General features: G+C 40.2%; 1 protein-coding gene and 1 pseudogene across 2 annotated transcripts in view; one reads left to right on the top strand and one right to left on the bottom strand.

The window, feature by feature from the left end:
- Window positions 1-840: 840 nt before the first annotated feature.
- On the bottom strand, window positions 841-1,442 carry LOC114212085 (ubiquitin-conjugating enzyme E2 C pseudogene; annotated as a pseudogene).
- Window positions 1,443-5,429: 3,987 nt separating this feature from the next.
- Window positions 5,430-18,299, top strand: part of OSBPL9 (oxysterol binding protein like 9) — a 176,250-nt gene continuing 163,380 nt past the window's right edge. For both annotated transcript variants that reach the window (XM_028106812.2, XM_028106811.2), the window contains exon 1: window positions 5,430-5,594. In XM_028106812.2, coding sequence (XP_027962613.2) covers window positions 5,430-5,594 — 165 coding nt within the window. The remainder of the gene's footprint in view (window positions 5,595-18,299) is intronic.

The following is an 18,299-nucleotide window of genomic DNA, read 5'->3' as shown; positions in this document are numbered from 1 at the left end:
TAATGCTGTGAACTTGGGCAAATCCACTGGGTTCAGTTTTCTCATCAGTTAAATGGGGTGTTACTATCTATCCCATAGGGTATTTTAAGGACTAAATGCTCCCCTTTGCTGCCTCTAAACCAAAGAGCAGGGAAACTACTCCTTCTCCTTCATAAAACTTAGCTCTTTTAAGTCCTTGGCATTCCACTTTACCACCTGCTATTCTGCTTTGTTGTTGTCATCTACCTAATCTCTGGGCATTAGCCCCAATTCTGTGGTGATTTAAGCTCCTAGCTGTCTTCTTTTACACTGCTTTCCTGTCATTATTCTGGATGACCTCAACATGTCCTTGAACAACACTTTACAACTGTCTTGCTTCTCCATTTCTGGACTGTCTCATTCCCAGTCTGTTCCTTTCCTCAGTCATCCACACCTGTGGTCATACCTCAGTCTTTGCCCTCATCAATAACTATTTCACTTCCAAAATCTTGATTTCAGGTGCCCCATCTTTTGATGACCACTTCTTACCCTTCTAGGTCACCTACTCCCACTCTAGCACTTCCTTCACTTTAATAAGATCTCCAATTCATTATTTTTCCCCCTCCTGTTCTTATTTCCTTTCTTACCCAAACTGGGTTTCATAATCCAAAATTATAATCATACCACTGGGTATCACTGTGAACTTAATTGTCCTTCTCTTCCTGTATTTATTTATTTTTTATTTTTTAAAAAACCCAATGTATTTATTTAATATATTCATCACAAGGGCTCAACCAGAGACTTAATTTAAAAAACAGAAACAAAACAAAAATGACACCACAGCTTAAGATACCGAGTCCTAGACAGAAATGAAGAGAAAGACTATCTAAGGAGAAAATAAAAAGACAACACAAAGAGAGAGGCTGGACAGTCAGGAACTTGGCTGGAGACCTGCTTCAGGTAGGTTTCTTGCAGATACTTCTCAAAAGCTGTGGGGTTTTTCCAGAGCTTGGCAGCATGCGTGTTCAAAGGACTATCAATGTTTGGTTCTCCTAGCAGGCTCTGGATGGACAGCAGGATGGTCCTGACATCATACAGGGCAGACCACTTGTCCTTCAGGATGTCCAGGCAGACGTTTCCCTGGGGTCCACGTTGGGGTGGTAGCAGGGTGTGAAGAACTTCACCGTGGGTGCGTTGTAAGGGTAGCCACTGGGGAACTCCAGCGAAGGCTCATACCTCAGGTCTTCATAAACTGTGCCTGCTGCCCCATGGGTGGTCCCCACCCATTTGAAAAGGTTGTCGGATTCAGGGAAGGCAGAGATGCCTTTGTCACCAGACATCATGAGGGTCATCAGCTCCTGCTGTAGCCTCTTGCCCACGAGGCCCCGGTAAGCGCCCCCGCTGGGCTCGGCTCCTTTGCGGGCGGCGGCGACGCTGACGGCAGCTGGGTCGCGGTTCTGGGAGGCCATCCCGGGTGGTGCGGGGAGAGAGACAGGAACTCAGAGCGCACGACTGCAACTGCAGGGCCGGCGACCCGCCCGCCCGCGTTTGAATTTCTCTTCCTGTATTTAGCTCACTTCGTCAAATCCAGCTCTCTACACACTCTGAGCTTACTCCTGAACAGCTTGACATTGTTGAAGAAAAGCCAATATATGGTCTGTTGACTGGTTTCACTAAATTTGTGACCATAAATCTTTTAAAAAGATTTATTTTATTTATTAGAGAGAGTGAGAGAGAGGGAGCATGGGACGTGGGGAGGGACAGAGGGAGAGGTAGACAGAATCTCAAGCAGACTCTGCACTGAGTGCTGAGCCCAACTTGGGGCTGATCTTACAACCCTGAGATCACAACCGGAGCCAAAACCAAGAGTCAGATGCTTAACTGACTGTGTCACCCAGGTGTCCCTGTGACTATAAATCTTAAGTGGGCACGCAATACTGCCTAACAATTCTACTCCACTTTTATTGCTTTCTCATTCTCTGAAATGACTCTTTCAAATCTTCCTCTCCTTTTTGTGCCACATTTCTTTGGAAAAAAATTCTAAGAACTAATATTTATTGAGTGCTTAGTAGCTACCAGGTATTGTTCTGAGCTCTTTAAATGTATGAGCTCATTTAATCCTCAGAACAACCTGCTACTATTTTCCACATTTTAAAGATGGAGAAACTGAAGCACAGAGAAGTTAGAAAAGTTGCCTAAGGCCATATGGCTACTAAGTGATGGGTCTGAGGACTCAAATCCAGGTACTGTGGCACCAGTGTCTACATTCTTAACCACTAAGCTTTGAGCCTTTCCTCAACTAAAAGCAGATAGAAACTCATTCATCTCTCTACCGTCAAACTATCAACCCATGGCATTTGAACTCATATTCTCTGCTTTCCCTCTTATTACTATGGATGAAGTATCCCTGCTCCTGGTTTCACTGGTGAATTTCAACAAACATTCTAGGAAGAATTGATGCCAATCTTTCTCACACTCTTCCAAAAAACTGAAGAGGAAGGAATACTCCCAAACTCATTTTACAAGGCCAGCATTATCCTGATACCAAAGCCAGACAAGGACGCTACAAAAAACTATAGGCCAATGCCCCTCATGAATGTAGTTGTAAAAATTCTCAACAAAATACTAGCAAATTAAAATTAAAATCAATAACACATGATCATACACCACAATCAAGTGAGATTCATCCCTGGGATGCAAAGATGGTTCAATATATACAAATCAAAAAAATGTGACACATCACATTAATAGAGTGAAAGATAAAAATCATATGATCATCTCAATAGGTACAGAAAAAGCATTTGACAAAGTTCAACCCTCATTCATGATAAAACCCTCAACAAATTGGGTGTAGAAGGAGTGAACCTCAACATAATAAAGGCCATATTTGACAAATCCATGTTTCAATGTGGAAAGGTTGAAAGTTTTCGCTCTAAGATCAGGAACAAGACCAGAGTACCCATTCTTACCAGTCCTATTCACCATAGTACTGGAAGTCCTCGCCAGAGAAACCAGGCAAGAAAAATAAATAAAATGTATTCAAATTAGAAAGGAAAAGGTCAAATTGTTTCCATTTGCAGATGACATGATTTTATAAATAAAAAAATTCTAAAGACTTCACCGAAAACCTTAGACCTAATCCATGAATTCAGTATTGCAGTATACAAAATCAATATCCAAAATCAGTACAGTCTCTATATACAATGAACTATCTGAAAAAGAAATAAAGACAATCCCACTTACAATAGCACCAAAAACAATAAAATACTTAGGAATAAATCTAATCAAGAAGATGAAAGATCTGTACACTGAAAACTATAAGACAACGTAAGAAATTGAAGAATACACAAATAAATGGAAAGATATTCGGTGTTTGTGGATTGGAAGAATTAATGTTGTTAAAATGTCCATGCTATTCAAAGTTACCTATAGATTCAATGCAATCCCTATCAAGTTTCCAATTGCATTTTTTACAGATAGAAAAAAAATCCTAAAATTTATTTGGAAGTACGAAAGACCCCAAATAGCCAAAGCAATCCTGAGAAAGAGGAACAAAGCTGGAGGTATCACATCCTCTATTTTTAATCTATATTACAAAGCTACAGTAATCAAAACAGTATGATATTGGAATAAAAACAGTTATATAGACCAATGGAAAAGAATTGAAAGCCCAGAAATAAATCCATGCATATGCAGTCAACCTATATATATATCGACTTACTTAAATTTTCTGCAAGGTTTTGTTTTTGTTTTTTAAATCAGTATTAGATATTTTTCTTATTTACTTTTTTAGTTAGTATTTGCTTTTCATCACCAACTTTAGCGTTTAGAAAGCAAGGAAACTTTCTGGATCCTTCACTGTTGCATTCCCAGGACCTTGAACAGTGCCTAATATAGCAGGACAGTATTTTCATTGTCCTTATTGGCTCTCAGTGATCTACCCTTACTTCTCTGACCTGTCTCCTACAACTTTCTCCCTGGCACCCTGTTCCACTGTAGAGAGCAAAATGGAGTCTCTCATGTCAAGCAGGAGCCTGTGTCAAGCAACGACGCAAGTAGTTAAAGGTACAGCACCCATGAGATACCTCTGGGACCAGCATCAGCTGACAGCTCAGAACTGATAGCAAGCAGAACCAGAGGAGGTCTGTAGGGTCCCAGGACCAATTAAATGCCTTCAAAAAGGGGAGGATTTTTGCAGCAGACTCTTCAGACATGACCTCTTTATGTCTGACCACTTAAAAAAGTCAACGGCTGCCAAACTTGCTCAATATGATCTCTGAAAAGAACTGAGATCCTTCACTACTTGAACATAATAAGCAGTGAGTGCTGAGAGCTGACCTGAATCAGACTGGGGCCTTATCTCAGCTGTGCGCCCACAGACTGACTTTGCGTTTGTTCCTTAACTTCCTACACCTTTCTGTAATCTTGTTGGTTGTGTGGTTTGTCTTCTGTCCTGCTCTATGTGCTGTGTAAGAAGCCAAGTTTAATCACATGGTGAAATGTCATTGAATTTGGAATCCTGAACCTGCTTTATAGTTGTATTAAATTTGCTTTATGATTGAATAAAGCTGACATTATGGAAAGACACAACTTGTGTATGCACTTCATAGTGTGCTCATGACATCCACTCATACTGAACTTGCTGTTCCTTCAACATGCCAGGCTAAAGGTCTTTGCACTTGTTTTTCCCTCCCTTGGAAGGCTCTTCTGCCAGGTTCCCTCCTTCACTTTCTTTAGGTCTTTGCTCAAAAGTTACCTTCTCATTCAAGCCTTCTCTATTTGGGAATTTAAAATTGCATCTCCCACTTTCTGCTGCTTTCCTTGCTTAATTTTCCCCCATAGCACTTACCAGTGTTTAATATACTATGTAATTTGGGGTGCCTGGGTGGCTCAGTCGTTAAGCGTCTGCCTTGGGCTCAGGTCATGGTCCCAGAGTCCTGGGATTGAGCCCCAAGTCGGGCTCCCTGCCCCGCGGGAAGCCTGCTTCTCCCTCTCCCACTCCCCCTGCTTGTGTTCCCTCTCTGTCAAATAAATAAATAAAATCTTAAAATATATATATATATACTATGTAATTTACTATTTATTCTATTGCCTGTTCCCCTCTACCCCTCATGAAGTCTCTGCTGAATCCCGGAAGCCTAAGAGTATCTAACACAAAATAGCAAGTAATTCTTAAATGAATGGATTTGTGAAATGAATGCATAAATGAGTATCAGATGTGAAATCTTTGGGACCTGTAAGGTAACATCATGGGTAATAAAATTATTTATGTTAATAAATAATCTTAGCGGTATTCATGCTTGCATTCCTCACATCTCTGGCACCCAGTTCTGCACACAATAAACGCCCCATGAAAGCTTGTTTGGGGTTGATAGCTGGAGGCATGGGTGGGAGAGTTTACGAGGAGCAGCGGCAGCTGGCCCCGCCCCGGCCCCGCCCCTTCCCGTGGCGGCCCCGCCCCCACACGGTGAATGCCTTATAGGCGAGTGACGTCAGGCCGTTTGTTGTCATTGGCGGCTCCCAAGATGGCGTCTATCATGGAAGGGCCGCTGAGTAAATGGACTAACGTAATGAAGGGCTGGCAGTACCGTTGGTTTGTGCTGGACTACAATGCAGGGCTGCTCTCCTATTACACGGTGAGACCTCGTGGGGCAAAGCTCCGAGCGCCTCGGGGGTCGCTATCCCTGGGGGGGGGGGCGGGCTTTTTGGCTGCCGGGTAAAGGTTGCTTAGCTGGGGGTGCCGCCGTACGAGAGGGTTCCCTCGTGAGGGGAGGTTTTACGTCCCGGATAGCCAATGAGGGTGAAGGAGATGCTGGCGCAGCCAATAAGCAGGCAGTGGCTGTCTGATTTATGGGTTAGGGGCGAGCCGCGTTCCTTTTTTAGGGTCAGGTATGAAGCTGTGGTGGGATCCAGCGCGGGTGTAGGCGGGTGAGGGTGGTCGTAGCCATGATTTAAAAGGGCAGGTTACGCTGTGCGTGTGGTTTTTCCACATTGTCATGAACTTGACATTGCCCCCCCTCCCCCCAGACCCTGTAGACTGCCGCGCCCCTTAGCTACCCTCCAGGGATTAAAGGGCGCTGTTTTCTCCAAGCAGTGGTCACACAAGCTTGGCCAGGTCCTGAGGTGACTGGCTCTCGGGCCACACGAAGGAGTCCGAAATCCCTGCTGTTTGCCCAAACTGAGGGTTTCTTTCATGGGACGCACTCCTCTATTCTGTGAGAGGCGACCGTAACCGACGCTTTAACTTTTGAAGCCAAGGATTTCCCACCCAGGCGTTTCTTGTTAGCAAAGACCGAATGGATAGTGCGGCGTTTCCTGAAAGTTGTATTCTGGGGAGGGCTGAGTTTAGGGCTTCACTGTCATTAAACGCGAACCAGTGGCCGTGGGCAAGTGCAAGAATTGCCATGAATCTTCTGTTCTGATTATCCGTTCCACACCTACCGCTTTAGAAATAGAAGGTGGATGGTATTAGAGAAATTACTTACAAAGAGGGAAGAAACCACTTAAAAGGATGAAACAGAATTCCCTGAAGCCTTCAGAATATTATAAAAGAAGAAAAAAATCATTATAGAAGAAGGGTTAATGTTGAGAGAAGTGGGAGCACTAGTATTTATTCGTTAATTTAAAAACCATTTATTGAACTTGCACTGGATGTTTATTATTGCTTTGGGCTAGGTGTGTGCTTGTGAGCAAGAATCAACAGAGATCAAGATATTCACCGTTCTTTTTCTCTGGAGCTTATATTCTAGTTTAGTGGTTCCCTTAATTCATTTCACTCACAGTAACTATGCCAGGTAGGTATTTGTTATTCTCATTTTATAGAGGCTCCAGGCTCTTAAGTAGTTTGCTTAAGATCACAAAGCTAGCAGTGAGTGGTGTAATCAGGATTCCAGATTGCTGGCTTTCTGTTTTCACTGCACTTATCTGCAGGGAGGAGAAGAAAGTGCAAGCTGTGAGTTACTAAAGGCTAGTAGTCTGCAGGAGTAAAAAAATGTAACTTTCAGCATCCTTTCTAACTATGAATGTCCTTTCTCTACATAATTTTTAAAGGGAGAAAAAGACCGAACCTGAATGAGATTTAAACCCATCGTTCAAGATTGTCTTTAGGTAGCCATGAAAGAGATGAAACTGAACATTATAGCCTCAGAACTCTGGAATTATGAAATCCCATGGCTCAGATAAAGAGTAATGTTGGGTTTCATTAGATGTGATAATCAGAAATTCCAGTGGACCCTTTCCAGCCTATTCAAGGTAGAGTAATTTCAGTAGGTGGCACTATGGAATTAAGTTAACTCTACAGATCCCACATTTGTATTGGTCTAAATCTAGGGCCATACTGGAGAGGCCCCAAGCTGGGGTTCTTAGGAGCTTCTAGCCCAGCCCAGCTCCTTTTTCCTGTATGTTTTTTTTTTCCTTTAGTGTATCCTTTTTTTGCCTCCTTGCCCTTTTAGTTTTTGAATACCTCGATAAATCTCTCCTTTCCTTATTAACTAAATATAGGTTTTTCATATACTTCTTCCTCCCCTTCCCCCAATACCTAATTTCTGCCTTCTGAGACCAGACTCTATAAAACATCATCGTTGCCAGCTGAAGGAGGTATCATATTTCTCACTAATGGCTATTTAGAAGTCCTTTTTTTTTTTCCCCCTTTTCTAGTTCTTTGGTATTAAAGCATTGCTTGTAGAGAAACAGCAGGGAAATATTATAAAGTAAAATGATCTTGTGAAAATAAAATGATACCTAATCCCAAATTAGAGGAGGTCCAGCAAAGATGAGAAGAGGATAGGTATACACTTAACGTAGGAGACACGTTGAACATTGGCAAGGGCTTCTGTATACTTAGACATTGTTTTAGTACATTAGGATTCAGAAGGCTTAGAAGGTACAGTTTAGCGATTAGCGTGGGGCTAATAACTTGGAGCTACATCTTCCAGAAAGAGTATCTGAATTAGTTACATTATCCTTTTAGCAGAGTAATAAATAGCAAGTCACTCTGTCCCTTGTTTCCAAAATCACTTAGGCTCTGGTCTGGCTCTGTGGTTGGAGATCTATTCCAGGATGGCCATGAAAACCCTGAACTAAAGTAGATTGACCTTGCTTTAGAGTTTGCCTGTACTGAAAATTGATATTGGAATAATCTCAGAGTTGGGTTAGAATCACTGGGATTGCTGTAAACTGAATAGATTCACCTAAATGTCATCTCAGCCTGGATCTTTTTCTCTGGGCCTGGGCCCAGACCTAGACCTGTTCTCTGGGAATGAATGGTTGTTTCACTTTATCTTTCTTTTATTTTCATACTCTGTGAATTTTCAGTTTTTGAAAAAGAGCTTCATATAGTATTGTTCTGCCCAATACATGAAGAGAGAAACTCTCTTTTAGGAAAGTAGATTGAGACAGTCTTTTCAGCTCTAGTCCAGTCTCTTAAGTATTAGAAACAATATAATGTAGTTCATTCAGCAAGCATTTATTTGGGGCTGACTTTGTAACTGCATTGTATTAAATATGGTGGTGGTACAGAATGAAGGAGAGTCCCTTCTACCTAGGAACTCACAGTCTAGCAGCGGACACCTAAACATAATTTCAAAACAGTATAAATTTCAAAACAATGTGACAAATTTCAAAACAATATGATATAAATTCTACAATAGAAATAAGAACGGAGTGCTGTGGGAACATTGCCTGGAAAAGGCGAGGGAGACATTTGAGCTGAGATTTATAGGATAAAGGAAGAAGAGAAAAAGAGCATTTCAGGCAATAGGAAATATGCACAAAATGGGAAACTTGAGAACATAAATGTGCATTAAGAAGATACTGAGGATTTCTGGGGGGTTGGGGGATGGGCTAGCATGGTGATGGGTATTAAAGAGGGCATGTACTGCATGGAGCACTGGGTGTTATACACAGACAATGAATCATGGAACACTACATTAAAAACTAATGATGTGATGTATGGTGATTAACATAATAATAATAAAAGAAGATACTGAGGATTTCTGAGCAGCTCTAGTGTAAAAATGTATATGGGAGATTAGCAGGATATTGAATCCAGAAGGCATTGGGAGCCATAGGCCTCGAAATGAAGATCTGTTAGATTATAGCATATAAGTAAGTTTATTAGATACCTAGGGAGGGCTAAGGTATAAATTTGGGAACACTGTGAACAGCCAACCATTTATGTGAATCATCACAAAGAAGGTGAGAAAGGAAGGAAAATTGAGGGAGGTGTAGATATATGGGGAGTTGGAAGGTTAGAAAGTTAGTGAAGATCATGCCTTTTGTAAGTTTATCAAATGTTTACTGAGAACCTACTGTGTGCCAGGTGCAGTGCCAGAAGGAGGCGTTAAAATGGCAATAAAATGGCAATAATCCATGCTTTCGTGATACCTAGAGTCTACTGGGGGATACAGCAAGCAAGAGCCGTGATCAGGGAAGCATAGGATGCTCGGGGGGTATGTAGGGAGGTCCAAGACTCAGTCTTGGAAGGTCAGGAAATGTTGCCTAGAAGAAACAGGTTTGCTGTGACCTGAATGATGAATAGAGGTTAGCTATGTGAGCAGAGAGAGGTAACTGAGATGGAATAAATGTTTTCAGAGGAGACAAGAGTAAGGAGTTAGACAGTCCTGGAGTTTGGGCAGTGAGATGGACATGAGATGAGTTGGAGAGGTGGGTAGGGGCCAGATAATGAAAGACTTTCTTGGTAAATTATGCTAAGGAATTTGAATTTTTCCCCCAGGGCAGTAAAAATCATTAAGTGTTGTAAGTACTCTTTGTTATAGAAAAATTTTGATTATAGAAAATTTCAAACATATATAGAAGATAGTAAAATGAATTCCTGTCATCCAGCTTATACAGTTATCGACATATGGCCAATCTTGTTTTGTTAATACTTCCACCAACTCCGGGGTGCCTGGGTGGCTCAGTCGTTAAGCGTCTGCCTTCAGCTCGGGTCATGATCCCAGGATCCTGGGATCGAGCCCCACATTGGGCTCCCTGCTCGGCGGGAAGCCTGCTTCTCACTCTCCCACTCCCCCCGCTTGTGTTCCCGCTCTTGCTGTGTCTCTCTCTGTCAAATAAATAAATAAAATCTTTAAAAAAGAAAAAATACTTCCACCAACTCCTTCCTTCCCCGTTGGTTCGTTTTAAAGCAGATCCCAGATACTATATCCTTTCATTTGTGAATATTTCAGATGTATTACTAAAAGTTAAGGTCTCTCTCTTTTAAAAAAATGTTATCACAATACCATTATTACAACTAAGTATTACTAATTTACTAATATAAAATATCTAGTCAATGTTCAATTTCCTTGATTGTCTCAAACATTTCTCCCTCACCAGTTGTTTGAGTCAGGATTCCAATTCCATTTCTTTCTTTTTTCTTGTTTGTTGAAGAAACGAGATCATTTATTCTGTGGGATTTTTCTACATTCTGGATTTTGCTGGCAGCATTCTTGTGGTATGTTTAAACATGTTCCTTTGTTGTCTGTATTTCCTACAATATAGGAACTGTATAAACTGATAATTAGAGCTAGAAAGTTAATCAAATTCAGTTTTTTTTTCTTTTGGGCAAGAATTCTTCATAGGTGAAACATTACATCAAGTGGCACATGATATCTGGTTGTCTCTATGATTTTAAAATTGATCAGGAGGTACAGGTAAAATTTGTCTCCTTTAGAGAAGACTGTCGTTACAGTCTTAATGTAATGACATCTGTACAGAAATAATGAGGTCATATTGACAGGACTTCGTGATTGGATATGAGTGAAAGGGGAGGAGTTGTCTAATGAAATGCAGGTTTTTGGTTTTACATGGGGAATGATGATAGGGAAGATAGGAAGAGCAGGTTGGGGGAGAGATTGCTTTGGGGCATATTGAAATTGATATAAAGATGTCTTATAGTCTGGAATTCAGGAAAAAAATCTGGTTACAGATACATATTAGCTTTATATATGGAGAATTGAGAGAATAATTAGGATGCTAAGAAACATCTTTGCATTAGTTATTGCTTTGTAATCAATTACCCCCAATACTTAGCAGTTTAAAACAACAAACATTATAGTTTCTGTGGTTCAGAACTTTGGGAGTGACTTAGCTGGGTCGTTCTGGCTCAGGGTCTCAAGAAGTTGCAGTCAAGATATTGGCTAGGGTTGCAGTCCTGTGAAAGACTTGACTGGAGTTGGAGGATCTGCTTCCAGGATGACTCACTCACACAGCAGTTGGCACAGGGCGTCAGTTCCTTGCTGGCTGTTGGAATGTGGCCTCAGTTCCTCACCAGCTACCCTCTTCATTGGGCTAGACTGGTGTCATCATGATAGGCTTTATGGCTTCACCCAGAGGGGGAGTGATCAAAGTGAAAGCGCGGAGGTAGCTGCAGTGCCTTTTATGACTTAGTCTGAGAACATCACTTCTGCCTTATTCTGTTCATTAGAAATGCACCATACAGTTTAGCTCATGAGAATGGGAATGGGAATTTCAGGCATTGGAAGGGAAATTAGGCCCTACCTTTTGAAAGGAGTGTCAAAGAATTTGTGGACAGATTTTTATTTTTTATTTTTTTTAAAGATTTTATTTATTTGACAGAGAGGCACAGCGAGAGAGGGAACACAAGTAGGGGGAGTGGGAAAGGGAGGAGCAGGCCTCCTGCAGAGCAGGGAGCCTGATACGGGGCTCAATCCCAGGAACCTGGGATCATGACCTGAGCTGAAGGCAGACGCTTAACGACTGAGCCACCCAGGCACCCCTGTGGACAGATTTTTAAACCACAGTCATATTCAAGGGATTGGCAGAGAAAAAAGCCTGCACAGGAGAGTGACAAGGGACAGCCAGAGATATAAGAGAAAAACCAGAAGAATGTGCCAGTCAGGGTGGGAATAGTGAGTTGGCTTGAATACTGTTGGGAGGACTGAATAGATGAAGATTAAAAGGATCTACTGGATTGATCAATTTGGAGATCATTGGTGCCTTTAGTGAGATCAGTTTCTATGGGGTGGTGGGGGTGGAAGAAAGGCAGATTGGAGTGGTTTAAAGAGTAAGGTGTAAAAGTAGAAAAAGTGAGTGTAGATTGCTCAAGATGTTTTATTGTGAAAGAGGCAGAGAAGGATATGGAATTAAGGGGTAGGGCTTCTAAGGTAGGATTTTGCTTAAATGTTGTAGGGACAGGAATCAAGATCCATGTTAAAAATGAGGGTAGAGTTAGGACTTAAGGAGTGTAGTAAAAGATTTAGATCAATGGCCTTGGGACCTGGAAAAAAGGAATGGCTAGGGATACATTAAGGTTAATCAGGTTGTTTGAGGAACTAGTTGAGATTATAAAATATGATTTGTTTCATCATTACTCCAAAATGTTTAACTCTTTATTTATATAGTTTTTGTAACATTTTGGAGAGAAAGTTAGAAACAGTGAATTAATAAGTTACCGGGGCCACTCAAGGTATTTTTTGTAAAAAGAATCATTAGAAAAATCTTATGTTCTTCCCTATTACATGCTGCCTGGAAAAGATTTTGTATTTCAGAACTACTGGTAGTTGGGGGCCACCCTGGGTGGCTCAGTCTGTTAAGCGTCTGCCTTAGGCTCAGGTCATGATTGGTGTCCTGGAATCTGGAATCCAGCCCTGCTTTGGGCTCTCTGCTCAGCATGGAGTCTGCTTCTCCCTCCCCCTGCTCTTGCACTCTCCCTTGCTCGCTTTCTCTCTTCCTCTCAAATAAATAAATCAAAAGTTAAAAAAAAAAAAAAAACCACTGGTAGTTGAAACACATTTAAGTGTTATTTGGTAGTCCTTAGAAATGTTTGGAAGATGATCAAAATTTTTGAAGAGCATAAGTATATGTATTTTTCTTGCAAAGACGTAAAAGAGGTAGTTTCAGATTCTCCTAGAAAGATCTCAACACCACTCCCATCAAACAGTTAAAAGTGAATTTATACTTTTCTAAATAAACTGTTCTTGACAGTTTTTATTAAGCTTAAATGGTGTATTTTAGAAGTCCAAAACTAATAAAGTCGCTTTTGAATTGTAAAAGGAACAAAAGTAAAATTGTATCTAATCTAAATGTCCTGAAAAGAAAACAAAGGAAGCTTCTAAAATGCTAAGTGGTGAGTGCCTGGGTGGCTCAGTTGGTTAAGCGACTGCCTTCAGCTCAAGTCATGATCCTGGAGTCCCGGGATCAAGTCCCACATCGGGCTCCCTGCCTGCTTCTCCCTCTGACACTCTTCCCTCTTGTGCTATCTCTCATTCTCTCTCTCTCAAATAAATAAATAAAAAAAAAATCTTAAAATAAAAGAAAAAAATAAAATGATAAGTGCTATCAGTGGGAAGAACTATATGGAAATTTTGTATTGTTTGCTTTCTTGAATACTCTGGTCAGCCTTGATTTTTCCATTTCAGTACCCTTGAAACTTGCTCATATAATTCTTTGGGAATTTAATCATTTTATATTTGTTATTAACTAGCCGTATCTATAGTACATTCTTTATCTGTACAACAAGTTTGTAAACTCCTCAATGACAGTACTGAGCATTATGATTTTCAAGTCCTACAGTGTGGCACATTGTTCTTGTAGTGAATAGAATGTTCAAGGCCCTTAAAACTTGGTTTAGAGATGAGATTCAGAAGGCTGTTTGGAATTATGTTTTACACAGCCTTGTAAGTTTTGCAGAATATGCTAATAACAAATATGTACGTTTCCATGGTTTATGTAAAACACGATTGAACTTATATCAACAGCAGTGGCTTTTGCGTAATTATCCAGAGCCTGTAGAACTGTGTGGGATCTTTTGCTTAGGGTGTTGTATCAGACAAGCAGTCAGCTCTTGCTTCTGTTGCAAGCAGTTTTGTTAATGGTAATTTGTGGAAGGATGGAAAATAGATTGTTCTGAAATATGCCACTCCTATATGTGGCAGTTGTCATAGGATCAGATTTTCAAATACTTAATGTAATTCCAGTCAAAGCCAGGACAGTGCGCAAGTGATTTAGATTAAGGATTTATTACTTTTATTGCTTATAGAAAGACAAATGGCCAGCCCAATCATTTATTTTTATTTTTTTAAAAGATTTTATTTATTTATTTGACAGAGAGAGACATAGTGAGAGAGGGAACACAAGCAGGGGGAGTGGGAGAGGGAGAAGCAGACTTCCCGCAGAGCAGGGAGCCCGACATGGGGCTCAATCCCAGGACCCTGGGATCGTGACCTGAGCCGAAGGCAGCCGCTTAACAACTGAGTCACCCAGGCGCCCACCAATCATTTATTTTCCTTCTCGTTTTATCATGAAAGATTCTCTTGGACTAGTTCCTTAAAAAAAAGGACTTTACTTTTTTTGCACAAGTTAAATTTACAAGGTACATGAAATCATACAAATGGAATTATATTCAAAGGAAGTGTTTTGAGGTATTCATAATTAATTTTTTCCCATTCACATGACAATGTTAAGATTATTATGAAAGTCGATTTTCTATTTCCTAGAGTTTGTTCGCATTAGGCCTTCATGCTAAAATTGTCTACTTACTTCATTTCTTGTATTTTAGCATTGCTGTTATAGCACAGATGGGTAGATAAAATATTGGGTGAATATTTGCTTTGTTGCTTTGACAACTGTCTCTGCATTCTCTCAACCCTTCTCTTTCCTCCATCATTTAGAGAAGGTGCCATGCTTCCCAGAGACAATGGAGTCTATTTAGTGGGAACACTCTTTTCTTTCTGAATCTCTCTCTCTCTTTTTAAAGATTTTATTTATTTGACAGAGAGACACAGCCAGAGAGGGAACACAAGCAGGGGGAGTGGGAGAGGGAGAAGCAAGCTTCCTGCTGAACAGGGAGCCCGATGCTGGGTTCCATCCCAGGACCCTGGGATCATGACCAGAGCCAAAGGCAGACGCTTAACGGCTGAGCCCCCCACCCAGGCGCCCCTAGTGGGAACACTCTTAACATCTTGTACCCACACTTACTAGTATACCTACTTTCCTGCTAACTCTACCTGTATCCTTCCTCATCAGAGTGAAAGAGGCAATCCTTGGGTATTGTGGATTCTATCTCCTCACAAATTTTCAAGGACCCCAGTCTATAGGTTTTCTCCTCTTCTGCTCTCTTTCTTTTTTTTTAAGATTTTATTTATTTATTTGACACACAGAGAGAGATAGTGAGAGCAGGAACACAAGCAAGGGGAGTGGGAGAGGGAGAAGCAGACTCCCTGCTGAGCAGGGAGCCTGATGTGGGGGCTGGATCCCAGGACCCTGGGATCCTGACCTGATCCTGAGGCAGACGCTTAACAACTGAGCCACCCAGGCATGCCTCCTTTTCTGCTTTCTCTACTCCTGTTCTCTCATGTATCTTAAACTTCCTTTCTATGTATGGACTTTTGTGGTTTATTTTAAGAGTATTAATTTTGCAATACAACAACTAAACATCTTTGTTATGACAATTTCATGTGGAAATTTTTAGGAAATCTTTGGGTTGCTTTTTTTCTTTTGTGTGTGTTTAACAGTTTTATTCAGGTAATAATTCACATATCATCTATTTGAAGGATACAATTAAATGGTTTTTAGTATACTCACAGAATTGTGTAACCATCTCCACAGTCAATTTTAGAAAACTTTCATCACCCCCAAACGAAACACTGTTTCTGTTATATTATTACCAGTGTTTCACCCCCAGCCTAGGAAACCACTAATCTACTTTTGGTCTCTACAGATTTGCCTATTTTGTACATTTCGTATAAGTAGAATCATATTATAAAAGTGTACTTTAAATGATTGTAATATGGCTTCTTTCTTTTAGCATAATGTTTTCAAGGTTCATCCATATTATAGCACATATCAATACTTCTTACTGCTGAATATTCTGTTGTATGAGTATTACACATTTGTATTTATCCATTCATCAGTTAGCAGACATTTGAGTTGTTTCCATTTTTTTAGGTATTGTGACTAATGCTACTGTGAACATTTGTGTACGTAAGTTTTGGTGTGGACGTATGTTTTCATGTCTCTAAGATATACATAGGAGTGGAATTGCTGGGTCATATGGTGACTCCAGATTGTTTTCCAAAGCAGCAGCACCATTTTACATTCCCACCAGAGGTATAAGGGTTCCAATTTCTCTGTATCCTTGCCAATATTGTTATTATCTGTTACTTTGATTATAGCCATCCTAAGTGGGTGTGAAATAGTATGTTATTGGTTTTGATTTGTGTTTCCATGATGGCTGCTGATGTTGAACATCTTTTCATATGATTATTGGCCATTTGTATCTTTTCTAGAGAAATATCTATTCAGATCCTTTGCTAATTTTTATTTTTTTATTTTTGTTTTTTGAGAGAGAGAGAGAGCAAGAGAGAGCAAGGGGTTGGGGGCAAGGGACAGAGGGAGAGGAAGAGAGAATTTTAAGTAGGCTCTACACCCAGCATGGAGCCAGAGGTGGGGCTCGATCTCATGACCCTGAGATCATGACTTCAGCCAAAATCAAGAGTTGGATGCTTAACCAGCTGAGCCACTCAGGTGCTCCCAGATCCTTTGCCAATTTTTAAATTTTGTTTTTTTTTTCTTTTGAGTTGTAAGACTTTCTTTTATATATTCTAGATACAAGTCCCTTATTAGATAATATGGTTTGCAAATATTTTCTTTCTGTGGGTTGTCTTTTTACTTTCTTTTTTCTTTTTAAGATTTTATTTATTTGAGAGAGAGTGAGAGTGAGAGAGCATGAGTGGGTGGGAGAGGCAGAGGGAGAAGCCGACTCCCCGCTGAGTAGAGAGCCCAATGTGGGGCTTGATCCCAGGACCATGAGATCATGACTTGAGCCCAAGGCAGCCGCTTAACCAACTGAGCTACCCTGTCTTTTTACTTTCTTGATGGTGTTCTTTGAAGCACAAAATTTTCAAATTTGATTACGTCTAATTTAACCTTATCTTTTGTTGCTTGTGCTTTTGATGACATAAAACCATTGCTTTATCTAAGGTCACAAAGTTTTATACCTGCTTTCTTCTAAGAGTTTAAAGTTTAAGCTCTTATGTTTAGGTCTTTGATTCATTTTGAATTAATTTTTGTATATGGTGTGAGCTAAGGGTCACATTCTTTCTCTTAAATTTTATATTCTTATTTTTTATTCTTTCATAAGTAGCTATCCAATTATTCTAGCGCCATATATTGAAAAGACTATTCTTTATCTTGGCACCTTGTTGAAAATCAATTGACCATAAACATGAAGGTTTATTTCTCTCTTTATGTCCGTATCACACTGTTTTAATTATTATAGCTTTGTAATCAGTCTTGAAATTGGGAAGTATGTCTTTCAGCCTTTTTCTTTTCTTTCTTTTTTTTTTTAAGATTGTTTTGGCTATTTTGGGTCCTTGGAATTTCCATATCAATTTTAGGACCTACTGACTTTTTCATTAACAAATTAACATGGTCATATTTCTCCCAAGTCGAAAGATGTCTCTGATTATACTCTGTCTCCCCAGAAATACCATCCTGACCTCTCTTCTTAAACCTGTGGAAAGAGTTTTCTACACTGTTTGTAACCATCCATCTTATATATACTCTGCAGCAGTCTTTACCTCCAGATTTTACTGAAAATCCTAGCAGAGGTCTCCAATGATAGCTTTGTTGCTAAACCCGATGGGTACTTTTTCCTTTTTCACACTTAATTTTAAAGCACTGTCTCTGCAGACTTTGGTGACATTGAGTCCTCTTTTTTTAAAGGTTTAAAACAATGGTTTTATTGTTCTTGAAGAGATGACACCCTTAATTTTAAGAAATTGAAACAGTACTGAAAAGCATATGCAGTAGATGGAAGAAAAGCCCCATCTGAAATTCCTCTCTGTGTTTTGTAGAATAGTTTTCCTAAAAACTGTTTATGCTTAAATATATATGTATATTTTATATAACTAGATTATCTTCTGCATGATATTCTACAACTTAATAACATTTTATTAAAAATTTTCCATATAATTCAGTGTTGCATTTTTTCAAGTAGCAAAGTGAACAAAGGATATCATTTCTCCATCATCCTTACTTAATGAGGTCTCAGTTATCTGGCTTTGGGAGATTAAGATTCCTATGCTGTTTGTAATGCTGGAAGAGAAGGTACAATAATCAGCATTATTATAGTTCTACTCAGTTGGTTAATACTCAGTTTACTTAGTTAAGGCAGTTTATGAAGACCACCCACAGGTAAAAGGCTCCACTTTTTAATGAGGGAGTGGCAAAATTTTAGAAGAGCCTGTGGGATGGGACACCTGGGTGGCTCAGTCGTTAGGTGTCTGCCTTTGGCTCAGGTCATGATGCCAGTGTCCTGGGATCGATTCCCGCATTGGGCTCCCTGCTCAGCGGGAAGCCTACTTCTCCCTTTCCCATGC

This window comes from Eumetopias jubatus, unplaced genomic scaffold (assembly GCF_037043125.1).
Source record: "Eumetopias jubatus isolate StellerSeaLion01/CBP00866 unplaced genomic scaffold, mEumJub1_p1.0 scaffold_4, whole genome shotgun sequence".
Taxonomy (NCBI): Eukaryota; Metazoa; Chordata; class Mammalia; order Carnivora; family Otariidae; genus Eumetopias; species Eumetopias jubatus.
Note: the sequence above shows the minus strand (reverse complement) of the source record. Positions and strands in the feature narration are given on the sequence as shown.